This window comes from Trachurus trachurus (genome assembly GCF_905171665.1).
Source record: "Trachurus trachurus genome assembly, chromosome: 9".
Taxonomy (NCBI): Eukaryota; Metazoa; Chordata; class Actinopteri; order Carangiformes; family Carangidae; genus Trachurus; species Trachurus trachurus.
In genome coordinates, this window is record NC_139895.1 from 34,861,354 (window position 1) to 34,873,237 (window position 11,884).

General features: G+C 42.2%; 1 protein-coding gene across 1 annotated transcript in view; it reads left to right on the forward strand.

Annotated features, from left to right (window-relative positions):
* LOC310991808 (breakpoint cluster region protein) overlaps window positions 1-11,266 on the forward strand; it is a 38,850-nt gene extending 27,584 nt beyond the window's left edge. Inside the window, exons 11-23 of the mRNA XM_083979740.1 lie at window positions 377-496; window positions 730-805; window positions 912-1,016; window positions 1,110-1,184; window positions 1,721-1,818; window positions 2,720-2,851; window positions 5,729-5,788; window positions 6,654-6,763; window positions 7,648-7,787; window positions 7,944-8,078; window positions 8,763-8,868; window positions 9,602-9,761; window positions 9,847-11,266. Of these exons, the coding sequence (XP_083835866.1) occupies window positions 377-496; window positions 730-805; window positions 912-1,016; window positions 1,110-1,184; window positions 1,721-1,818; window positions 2,720-2,851; window positions 5,729-5,788; window positions 6,654-6,763; window positions 7,648-7,787; window positions 7,944-8,078; window positions 8,763-8,868; window positions 9,602-9,761; window positions 9,847-9,936 (1,407 nt within the window). The 3' untranslated portion in view covers window positions 9,937-11,266. The remainder of the gene's footprint in view (window positions 1-376; window positions 497-729; window positions 806-911; window positions 1,017-1,109; window positions 1,185-1,720; window positions 1,819-2,719; window positions 2,852-5,728; window positions 5,789-6,653; window positions 6,764-7,647; window positions 7,788-7,943; window positions 8,079-8,762; window positions 8,869-9,601; window positions 9,762-9,846) is intronic.
* The last annotated feature ends 618 nt before the right edge of the window (window positions 11,267-11,884 follow it).

Here is an 11,884-nt window from a genome sequence, read left to right on the forward strand (position 1 = left end):
CCACACAGAACACAGGGAAACACGGCACCGACTTTGTTGACAGACTTTTAAATCTATTAGTGATGTGCAAAAACATCACAACAATCTACCTAATCTGATGACAAACTAAAACAGAATAAATCATATATACTACATATACTATAAGCAAATTGTTGCAAAATGTTTTTTTTAACGTGGTATCTCCTGTGTTGCTTTTTCTTATTGCTTCTTATACAGTGTCTGAGTTATTTAAGAAGTGCTTTAAAATAAAATGTATGATGATTATTATTATTATTATTATTATTATTATTATTATTATTATTATTAAATGTGAACAGAATAATGTGTGTAGACAGCAGGTCTGTGTTTTGTTAACCCTGCTATTGTTTGACTGCAGAGAACCACCAAGGGACCCAAGGTGATCGAGCGCTTGAGGAAGAAGTTATCAGAGCAGGAGTCACTGCTGCTCCTCATGTCTCCCAACATGGCCTTCAGAGTGGCCAACAGAAATGGAAAGGTGAGTCACAGGATGTCTGAGGCCTTTTTCTAGAACCCTTCGTGGATACAGTACAAGAATTTTGGCTGATGATTTGCTTTTTCCTTTTAATGAGTTTTTAATAGATAGTACTGTATATTCAGCCTTATCTTATTTCCTGAACGTACCAACTGTTCACTCTGGCTTCTGCTGCACTCTGCTGTTGATGGCGTGAAATGACAGCAGGAGACACTCAGCTCCTTCGTTTCTTTCAGGGATTCATGTTTCTCATCTCATCTGACTACGAGCGTGCTGAATGGAGGGAGATGATTCGAGAGCAGCAGAAGAAATGTGAGTGTTTCTTTCTGACGTTATCGAGAAGACGGCTGGAATATTATAAATATTTTTCGGGTTTTTTTTTTCTATGACTAACAATCACCTTGGCTGTGTCCTGCAGGTTTTAAAAGCTTCTCTCTGACCTCTCTGGAGCTGCAGATGCTCACAAACTCATGTGTGAAGCTCCAGACTGTTCACACTATCCCAATGACCATGAATAAAGAAGGTAGGGTTCATTTACACAGCAGGGGATTTAATATGTCTCTTAATACAGTGTGTCCTCAGTGTCTGTGTTGTAACTGAACTCTTCCCTCCACAGATGATGAATCTCCTGGTTTATATGGCTTCCTTAATGTCATCGTCCACTCAGCATCAGGGCTCAAACAGAGCTTAAGTAAGTGGCTCGTTGGCCTGTTTTTTCAATCCGTAATCATATCACTGACAATTCCGCAGGTTGCACGTGGTGTCACATCATCCTCTGTGTTGGTGCTTTACCCACCCTCTCCCTCTCCCTCTCCCTCCCCCTCGCCCCCCCCTCTCCGTGGCTGTCAGCTGGGAGGGCAGCTGCAGGGGAACAAGTGGGATTAGCCCAGGAACACAGTGTACAAGCCGCCTCAAATATGTCTGTGGCCTCTCCAGTCGCTGCCTGCTTACACTCACGTTTTGCTCTCTTATTACAAAACCCAGTCGGGCAATAGTCTGTGGCATGGTTCACCCAGCTGGGGGTCCACTCCCTTTGACATGATTTGATATCCTCAGACAGCAGCAGTAGAGCTGTAACCATACAAGAGAGAAAACTCTTAACCGGCGTGAGGTCATAGAAGACCTTGTCCGTGCGTGTCTGTCTCAACCCACAGTCATTAACCTGATGATTTTTTTCAGTTTCATTTTGATTCAGCTTTGAAAATGAGTTTCACTTCTGCCCCCTAGATCTTTACTGCTCCCTGGAGGTGGATTCTTTTGGCTACTTTGTCAACAAAGCCAAAACACGAGTGTACAGAGACTCCACAGAGCCCAACTGGAATGAGGTGAGAGTGCAAACCAGAGAGGAGAAAGTCGTTCGAGGTCATGTCCACCTTCAGTGTCAACTGCTGTGTCTCCATTAAAGGGATAGTTCAACATTTTGGCACATTGGCCCAATGCTATAATCCCTTTAGTTTTAGGAGTAGGTTCGTTACCTTTAATTGTCGGTGCAAGCTATTTTTAGAACAGCGGAGCAGAGCCGCGAGCTGCTCAGAGCTACACTACAGAGGCTAATGGGATTTCTTGGTTTCCCTCATCAAACTCATCAAATACACAATCCAACAACTCTAAAACGCTCTGGTGGACAAGTTGTGACCTGCACATTCACCACGCTATGAGATAACAACGGTTACGGAACGTTACGAGACAGAGTTGTTTTCTAGGTAAACGCAGAGACTGCTTGCTGAAAAACTGCCTCCGACGGGAACGCGCATCAGCGGTTTTGCATGAATTTACCTCGAAAACAACTCCATCTTGTAACGTTCTGTTATTATCTCATAGCGTGGTGAATGTGCAGGTCACAACTTGTCCACCAGAGCGTTTTGGAGTTGTTGGATTGTGTTTTTGATGAGTTTGATGAGGGAAACCAAGAAATCCCATTAGCCTCCGTAGCGTAGCTCTGAGCAGCTCGCGGCTCTGCTCCGCCATTCTAAAAATATCTTGCACCAACAAATAAAGGTAACGAACCTACTCCTAAAACTATAGGGATTATGGCAATGGGCCAAAATGTTGAAATATCACTTTAGAGAACTGTGTTTCTAAGAGACGAATTGTATGACATTAATTAAAGGGTATCAGGTTTGGAATGAGCCCTGGATGTTTAGGAGAAGTGTTGACTGGATGTAACATGCTGTGCACTGGGCTGAAACCTCCAGTAACGCAACCTCTGCTCTGTTTCTGTGCAAGGAGTTTGAGATCGAACTGGAGGGCTCTCAGACTCTGAGGCTGCTCTGTTATGAGAAGTGCTGCAGCAAAAGCAAGCAGAGCAAAGAGGACGGAGAGCTGACCGATAAGATCATGGCCAAAGGACAGATAAAGGTACGGACACACGAGGAAAAACCGGGGTCAGAAGTTCTTTATGATGTTGAGAAACACTCGAGGGCCAGGTGGGTGTGGTTTTCAGACAGTGTCAGTTTGCACATGGAGTCAGAGCAGTACTACTGTAGGTTTCTGTGCATCAAAGCCATGTCAAAAACAATATCACATGCTCTTATGCAGAATTTAATACATAACATAAAGAAAACATGAAGGTAAGCATCATTTAAACTAGGTTATTAAAAAGTAGCTTCAATATAACTGTGTTTACTGAGAAGGACATTTCTGTCTTTTTGTGCTGCAGTTTCTCATTTCTAATCAGTCAACCTTTACACCAAGATGGATTTTTCATTTAATTTAGGATGGAGTCAGACCAGCTGCCTCCCTGTGTTTCCAGTCTGTGTTTCCATGATCAGTTGAATTTATTCCCCAAAACTGTCCCTGTAAAGCCACTCACAGAAAAGTAAAATGCATAAACTTTTTAACACCTAATATAAGTCCTCCAAAATGTCTGGTTTGATAAAAGCTTTCAAATAAAATATCTAATCAGAAAATCAAACTAAAAAAGTCAATATTTACTCAGTGGGACCCTAAATCTATCTGTCTGCACTGCCACTGCAACAATGGCCGCCATGTGGAGCCGACTCTACTGACTCCAGTTCCTCTTCAGTGGCGTCGCCTCTGCTCCACTGACCACAGGAACGTTTTGGGGCTAATCCTGCCCTGTGGGCCGTCGTCACCGCTGAAAGAGAAATGAGTGGTGAGGTTGCTTGTGGGTCACTTGAGCCTGACCCCTGATAGGGTGTTGTTGTGACAGGGGGCAGATTAGACTTTGGGTTGACCAAATGTAGCCACTGGCACGGCTCCAGGGTCCGACAGAGGGAGAGAGACGCGGAGCGCTCTTTGATCAGCCAGTGAAGGGATTTCCCTGCTGGACAGGTGGGTCCAAACACTGCCCCGTCTTAGAGGAAAGTACAGTGCTGGCAGCCACATCCCAGCAGCCTGGAGACAGGACACCTGCCAGGTATTTCAGGAACTTTCTTGACCTGTATTGTCAGGTCGGACTTTCTGCTTTCTCTGTTGATGTCGACACGAGAATGTTTTTACTTTTTAAATTCACTAGGTAGACTCAAGAGGTCAGAAATGAGAGGATGAGAATTCAGTTTTATGATTTCAAGGTTTTCCATTTTGAAAAGGTAAAGGCTTTCGAATTATATATTTTTTTAAATAGAAAAAAAAAAAAGCTATTCGAAAAATAAATATAATTGTGAATATGCAGAATATAGGAATTAATTAAAAGATGTAGCCCACTGGTAAATGTTTCTTTGCTATTGTTGTGTTTAAATATTTAGGGTCAGATTTATATATTCAGGTTCCCATGCGATAATATCTGTATGTGTGAGGATCAGAGAGGGAAGGACCTGAGGACCTGCTGTGTGGGAAAAGAAGTTATGTTTATTAATATGAGCAAAGGTCTCTGGGAAAGGTCCTTCAGATTAGTGGTTTAACCCATGTATGGGTCATACTAACCGTTGTTTCAGATATGAGGAAGACAAGGCACGTGCATGCTCTGATGTTAAAGGTCACTAGTACTAATCAGTAATTGGTCCCAGAGGATCTTGTTGAGGCTACCTGAGAGGCAGAGTCACCAGGCAGCGCTCCTCACAGCCACTGGCGTGAGCGCACTGGTAATGAGGGTAGGAGGGGATTCTCAGGAGTTAATCCCCCAAATCCATCTGTGAAGTAGAACAACACACAGGCAGCGTGGTTGGCAGACTGCATGGCTTTGTTCCCTTTCTGACTCCCACTGGAATGAAAAGATTTAAGGAGCATAACAATGCCGAGATGTCCAGATGAAGGAGAAAGTTCAGTAACGTTTCGGCCGGACTGCGTCGATGAAAATCGTCAAGAGTGTTGAAAGCGAAAGGATGGATGGCTTGTTGTTCAGGGAAGAAGGACCCGCAGCTCCCACGAGTGCCGTGGTTTAGAAGATCGTGATAATCTACAGGCCAGCGCTGGTGTCTTTGTCCGCTCGTCAATAGTCAGTGAAAGTAACATTTTAAGAGTTTAAGAGACTCATGCCAGAGAGGATGAGTGAGAGTAATCCTAATGAGGACGACAGTGTGGATCAGGCCAGCAGTGGTGTGGAGGAAGAGGGAGACACGGCTCCGAGGAAACCCCCGAGCACAGGGGCCCGTCTGTGGGACAGAGTCCGCAGCAGCCTGCTCAGACCAAAGGTAAAGACACGGACAGAGAGCTGTGGCCAGGTCTGAACTGTTCTGAGGACAAAGGAGACTTTTGTCTCCTCTCATTTTTAAAACCTTCTTTTATTTGACTTTATCTTACATTTCTACTGGGATCTTCTCTGCCAAGATTTAGATGCCAGCATTGTGCCGCCTGTGATTCTCTTTGGAAAAAAAGTATTATGTAAGAAAATAGATTTTCACTGAGTAGAGGATTATCTGAATGAGATTTGATGGTTTCTTGGGTGAAAGGACATCTGCCGTGTTGGACGGGCCTAGCGCTTAGCAGCAGGGACGTGATGTTACCACGTTCCTCATGCCTGATCACTGTAGATAAAGGGTGGTAGACAGTTTGGTATTAGTCAGATGACAAAAATAGATCAGTCACATGAGTGAGCACCACCATATGGTTTATGTTTATGTGAGTCAACTAATGAAGCAGGTGATGTGATTATATTTACCTGTATGTATTCATCTGTATAGAAACTCCTCACTCCTCTACACTCACTTTTACTGTTTTAATATGTAATGTGTGTCTTATTTAAAGTTCATAGGGTTCAAATATTTCCTGGTTTTAGAGAATCAGAAATGACACTGAAGAGAAATAAAACAAAGTATGTCTTCTTCTTTGTTTCAGCTGGATCCACAGACACTGCAGAGCAAAGACTGGCAGAGGACGGTCATCGCCATGAATGGAGTAAGTGTTTTCAGGCACTCGCTGAAAAAGTAGGGGAACTAACAGCTTCCAGTTTGGAGATTATGGAAGAAATCACTGTGCAACTATTGTTTTATTTGTCTAAAGGGGAAAAAGGTGATTTCACCTCTTTGTCTAGTTCAGGTTTGACAGGTCTATATTTGGCAGGTTTTTTATGTAGACACTGTTTTATGGACTCAATGCAAAAAAAGTGAACTTGGCCTTTTTTGTTTTCATAAATAGAGTTCAATTTTGACAAATCTGGATCTGTGTCTTAAACGGTCTCTGGAGTCTGATAATCTAGTACAGAGCTGTTAGGGTGCATGTGGTTGTTTTTTATAGCTCGACCTTGTTTGATGTTTCATCAGAAGAGAACCAGTGAAGCTTTTTTTTCTTCTTTTTTTTAAACAAAACTTTCATGAATCTGACAGTAAGTGTTCAAAAGCCTTAAGGCTTGTAATATCAGATCAAACACTAATTTAAAAACATATCACCCTTAAATTTATGTTGACTTAACTTTCCTCATAACCTCCAAATCAGAATCGGATGCCAACTTTCGCTTTGTAGATTGAACACCCAACAGTAACGGCTGGATTGTTTCATACAGTAATAACTGAGATACAGCTAAATTAAGTGAAGTAAAGTGAATAATGAAGTAACACAGAATAACAATGAGAGCAGTAACACACTCAGCTCAGTTTCCTACACTTAGTCTGTTGTGGCTGTAGCTGTTATCCTGTTATCCTGTTGATGCCACTTGTAGACACAGTCCAGCCAAAGGACACACGGGATAGTTTCACACTTTGTAGCTAACACGAGTCACCATGGAAAGTAACTGGTTTTCTGCACTCTTATTGTTTTATTGCAGATTGAGGTGAAGCTGTCGATGAAATTCGCCAGCAGAGAGTTCAGCCTGAAGAGGATGCCTTCACGGAAACAGTCCGGTGTCTTTGGGGTGAAAATCAATGTAGTGACGAAGTGAGTTGTTGACAACTGTTTAATGTGTCACATTTTTGATGTGTTATTTGTCTCATTTAGTCAACACACAGTATATCTGTGTATATTTGGAGTTTTTTCTTGTTCTGGTCAGAAATTTTGAGGTTTCAGTGACTCACTGTAAATGTGAGAGAAATCGTGTGTAATGCAGTAAAAACTGACTCTACTGCTCTGTAAATGACGGCAGTTATTTGAATCTTTTTTTTTGTTTTTTGAAAATTTGAAATTTTTGATTTTTTCAGGATCAAAGTTACAGTCACCAACTGATAAGATAAAATCTAAGTTAATATCTACGAAGTGGCAAAGTAAAAATGAAATAAACATTATGTACAATGACAGGACAATGGAAAGTGGAAAAAATTAAATAAATAAAAATGTAAAAAAGAAAAAAAAATAGAATAATAAAAATTAATTATGCAATAATCAGAGATATTAGTCAACCTGGTGTGCTGGAAGATTTTCCATGTATTTGATTCATTTTATTCACACACACACACACACAAACAAACACACACACACACACACACAGGGAAAATACAAACAGTATATATACATTTCTACAGTGGCTGTGTAAAAGGGGTCACCCCAAGTAGGCTACTTAAATCTTGTAATAAGAGACCAGTGCCAGACAACTTTGTTGTGTTCAAGTGGTCTTATGACAGAGCACATAATACCAGGAAGCTGAAACTGAGCATTCATTTTATTATTTACACTTGTGCTTGTCCTGTTGTATGGAAATGTGTTCTTGATTTAGAGTAACACTGGTGGAAACAATACTTGAACAATGCAGCTTTTAATACGATGTGTTTATTTGTAATCAGCCCCTTGGATATAACTTTAACACTGTGTGACTGTGTCCCCACCAGGCGAGAGCGCTCCAAGGTTCCCCTCATTGTGAGGCAGTGTGTGGAGGAGATCGAGCGGCGAGGGATGGATGAGGTGGGGATCTACAGGGTGTCTGGAGTGGCAACAGACATCCAGGCACTGAAGGCTGCGTTTGATTCCAGTGAGTTCAGCCCCAAGTTGATTTTCAATTCAAAAGTGATTTGATAAAAATAGACGACAGTAAAGACAGAGGCTGGCAGGACCAACCTGCTCGGGTGACTTTCAACGCCTCTTCTCAGTATTCTTTGGTAATCGGTGAACATTGTCTCCTGCACAGACAACAAGGACGTGTCTCTCATGATGAGGGAGATGGACGTCAACGCCATCGCTGGAACACTGAAGCTGTATTTCCGTGAGCTGCCGGAGCCTCTTTTCACTGACGAGCTGTACCCCAACTTTGCTGGAGGCATCGGTGAGCTGCTGATTCTGTATTTCTGTGCCATTACCTACTTACACTACCAGTCAAAAGTTTGGACGCACCTTCTCATTCACTGTTTTTTCTTTATTTTTATCACTTTCTACATTGTATATTCAAACTGAAGACATCAAAACTATGAAGGAACACATATGGAGTTATGAAATAAACACAAAAGTGTGCAGCGTCACTTGGTGGAGCTGCCGCCCCATGTTGAGGCTACAGTCCTCACTGCAGGCGGCCCCGCATCGGGCAGCCCTTTCCTGCATGTCATTCCCCCTCTCTGCCTCCCCATTTCCTGTCTCTCTCTCCGCTGTGCTATCAATTAAAGGCTATAAAAAGCCCAAAAAATCAGTTATCAGTCACCTGACCTAAACCCAATTGAGATGGTTTGGGATGAGCTGGACCACAGAGTGAAGGTAAAACAGCCAACAAGAGCTCAGCTCATCTGGGAACTGAAGCTGATGACTGAATAGAAAGTGTGCAAAAAGCTGCCATCAAAGCGAAAGGTGGCTACTTTGAAAAATCTAAAACACTTTTGGCTTTGTTTAACACTTTTTTGTTTAATTTCGATGTCTTCAATATGATTTTACAATGTATAAAGTAATGAAAATAAAGAAAAACGACACAACGTAGTGTACATCCAGTCATCATGTCTTCATGTGTGCTTTTTCCTTGCAGCTCTCTCTGACAGTGTGGCTAAAGAGAGCTGCATGCTCAACCTGCTGCTGTCTCTACCTGAGCCCAATCTGGTCACATTCCTCTTCGTGCTTGACCACCTAAAGAGGTGAGCAACTTCAGTCAGGATACATTATGTCAACAATTGTGTGTGTTTTTATTGGTTGTGTCTGACCACGGTGAAAACAGCTGTTAAAGGGATAGTTCAACATTTTGGCAAATTATTGCCATAATCCCTACAGTTTTGGGAGTAGGTTCGTTACCTTTAGTTGTCGGTGCAAGCTATTTTAAAAATGGCAGAGCAGAGCTGCGAGCTGCTCAGAGCTACGCTACGGAGGCCAATGGGATTTTTTGGTTTCCCTCAGTAAACTCATCAAATACACAATCCGACAACTCTCGAAGTTGTTTTCGAGGCAAATGCAGAGACTGCCCCACGACGGCAACGCACATCAGCGGTTTTGCATGAATTTACCTAGAAAACAACTTCGTTTTGTAACGTTCCGTTATTATCTCATAGCGTGGTGAATGTGCAGGTCACAACTTGTCCACGAAAGCGTTTTGGAGTTGTTGGATTGTGTATTTGATGAGTTTGATGAGGGAAACCAAGAAATCTCATTAGCCTCCGTAGTGTAGCTCTGAGCAGCTCGCGGCTCTGCTCCACTGTTTTAAAAATAGCTTGCACCGACAATTAAAGGTAACAAACCTTACTGCTATGACTATAGGGATTATGGCATTGGGCCAATTTGCCAAAATGTTGAATTAGCCCTTTAATCAGAGCTCTATAGTGCGATGATTGTGAGTACCTATAGTTTTGAGTGTCATTTCTTACGTTGCTGTTACAGGGTGGCTGAAAATGAGTGCGTCAACAAGATGTCTCTGCACAATCTGGCCACAGTTTTCGGTCCCACTCTGCTGCGGCCGTCTGAAAAGGACAGCAAGATCTCAAACAGCTCCCAGCCCATCTCCATGAACGACAGCTGGTCCCTAGAGGTCATGGCTCAGGTAAAGACTTGTCCAGACAGTGAGACGGTCATGTCTGGAGTACCTGCGAGGTTCTGTTCTGATCTCCTCTTATGTCTCTCTACAGGTTCAAGTCCTTCTCTACTTCCTTCAGCTGGAGAGCCTCCCAACGCCCGACAGCAAACGTCAAAGCCTTCTCTTCTCTACTGAAGTATAGCTGCAACATCACGCACTCCATGTCCATAAACGTCCATGTTCAGAGGAAGAATGTCAGCTGCTTAATGAGGTGCACAGCGCTGAGCAGTCACGCCCCAGCCGCTTCACCGAGGAGATGCTTTATTTATCCACAAGGGGGAGCCATCATCACATTGTAAACTGGAAACAGCCTCTATGACTAAAGCCATTTCTTTCAGAGATGCAAAGAGTTTGTTTAACTACCTGCTGTGTCAGTAGAAGACATCCCTATATGATGTATGCACAATATATGTCACTCTTTTTTTAAATTTAATTTAAAATCAAAAAGTTCTACTCAAGTTGCTCTTTAATATCCCCCCCCTGCCCCGTCCTGTGACCGTGCACACTAGCTCCGTACCAACAGAGGGGGATTTCTGTCTGGTGGATGAAGGGTTGGAATAATGGACTCTTCCTGTCTATACATGTTTATTTCCTAGAAATGTTTGACTTGGTTGAAAGCTCACCTGTGCCAATGTTTCCCTGCTGATGACCAATAGAACATTTCAGTTGCCCTAATGTTTACACTTCTCTTAATTTTGTACAGAATTGAACAGTATGAGACTGAAAACTGTAGTTATCACACAGCAACATGCAGGCATGTTGTCCTAACTGTTTGAAGTGTTTCTTTCCATTTCGCTATACGGTGTGTATAGTGTCCTTATTCAGTTCGCAGGTTCTTCTGGTGGTGTCCGAGACAGTTTTCTTGTAGATATGGGTGCTTCTTCGAAAGTGGTACCGAGAGGGGGGAGGCAAATCATTCCAGGGAAAGACGAGGCTTAATACTTCCACTCATGGAATGTATACTGTGCTGTGTATAATTTTAATTTTTTTTGTCCATACTTCATGTGTTTTATGTCCACTTTGTTTTTAAGACTGTCTAGTTTGATGTATTCAGCTGGAGTTCATGTATATGTGTCGCTCTCTGCATTCCTTGTATGTATGTATGTAATCTTGGACCATTATAGGACAAAACCACACTGCTGTAGTGAGGATAGTACCTGGAAATTAGCTGAAATATCAAATGTTCCCTAGCAGGACCTTTTGAAGCACAGTGATTCACTCATATCCAAATCTGCTGAGTTAGTAACAGGTTTATTATCCACATACCTAGTGTTACTTTCATACCTCTGTGAAAATATACTGTTTGACTGTATTACTTGTTTTTCCCAGCCACAAGTATACACCTGATAGCACAAACTATAACCTTCAGTGCTTGTGTCCATGTAAAATAAGCAATAAGTCTTAGTGATTCATAGGGTGAGTAATGACCGGTGTGTCATGTATGTATGATTTATGTAAATAAAAACTTGATAACATTATCTTTGAATTGTGTCCTTTCTTACTATTAAATAAACATTCAGACTAAATATCTCATGTCATTTTAATTCATTCAACAGCAGTGTTCTAGTTGTTTTGTATAAATCCAGAGTTTAATTGGCTTTGGCTTGGGGTTTTTACTGCAAGGACTTCATATGGCTCTTTACTTAGACCTGTTCACCATGCAATGCAAACATGACTACAGTTGCACAGGAGGGATGGGCATATTCACATATTAAATGGAAGATTTCACAAACTGATTTATGTTGATCATGTTCTCCCCTTACAGTCACGATGATAAATAATCTGATAATAATGTAGTTGTGATATGCATTATAAATAACATACATAAAGTGAGAGATGTATGAAAACTCAGAGGAGGACAAGCACTCATCTAGTAGGATGATTGATTGATTTGGACAATCCTTGCTCCTGTGTGACTGAAGGTGTGTATGAGGAGCCCTGCAGCCCTCTGGCTCAGCTCCAGGACTCATTTGGAGACAACTAAATGAACTGTAGGACATTGAAACATCCTGGAGGCAGTGAAGTGTCCCTGCCTGTGTGCGGACTCGGAGGATGATGCTGAGGTGATGCAACCAGAGGAGGGGGCAGAG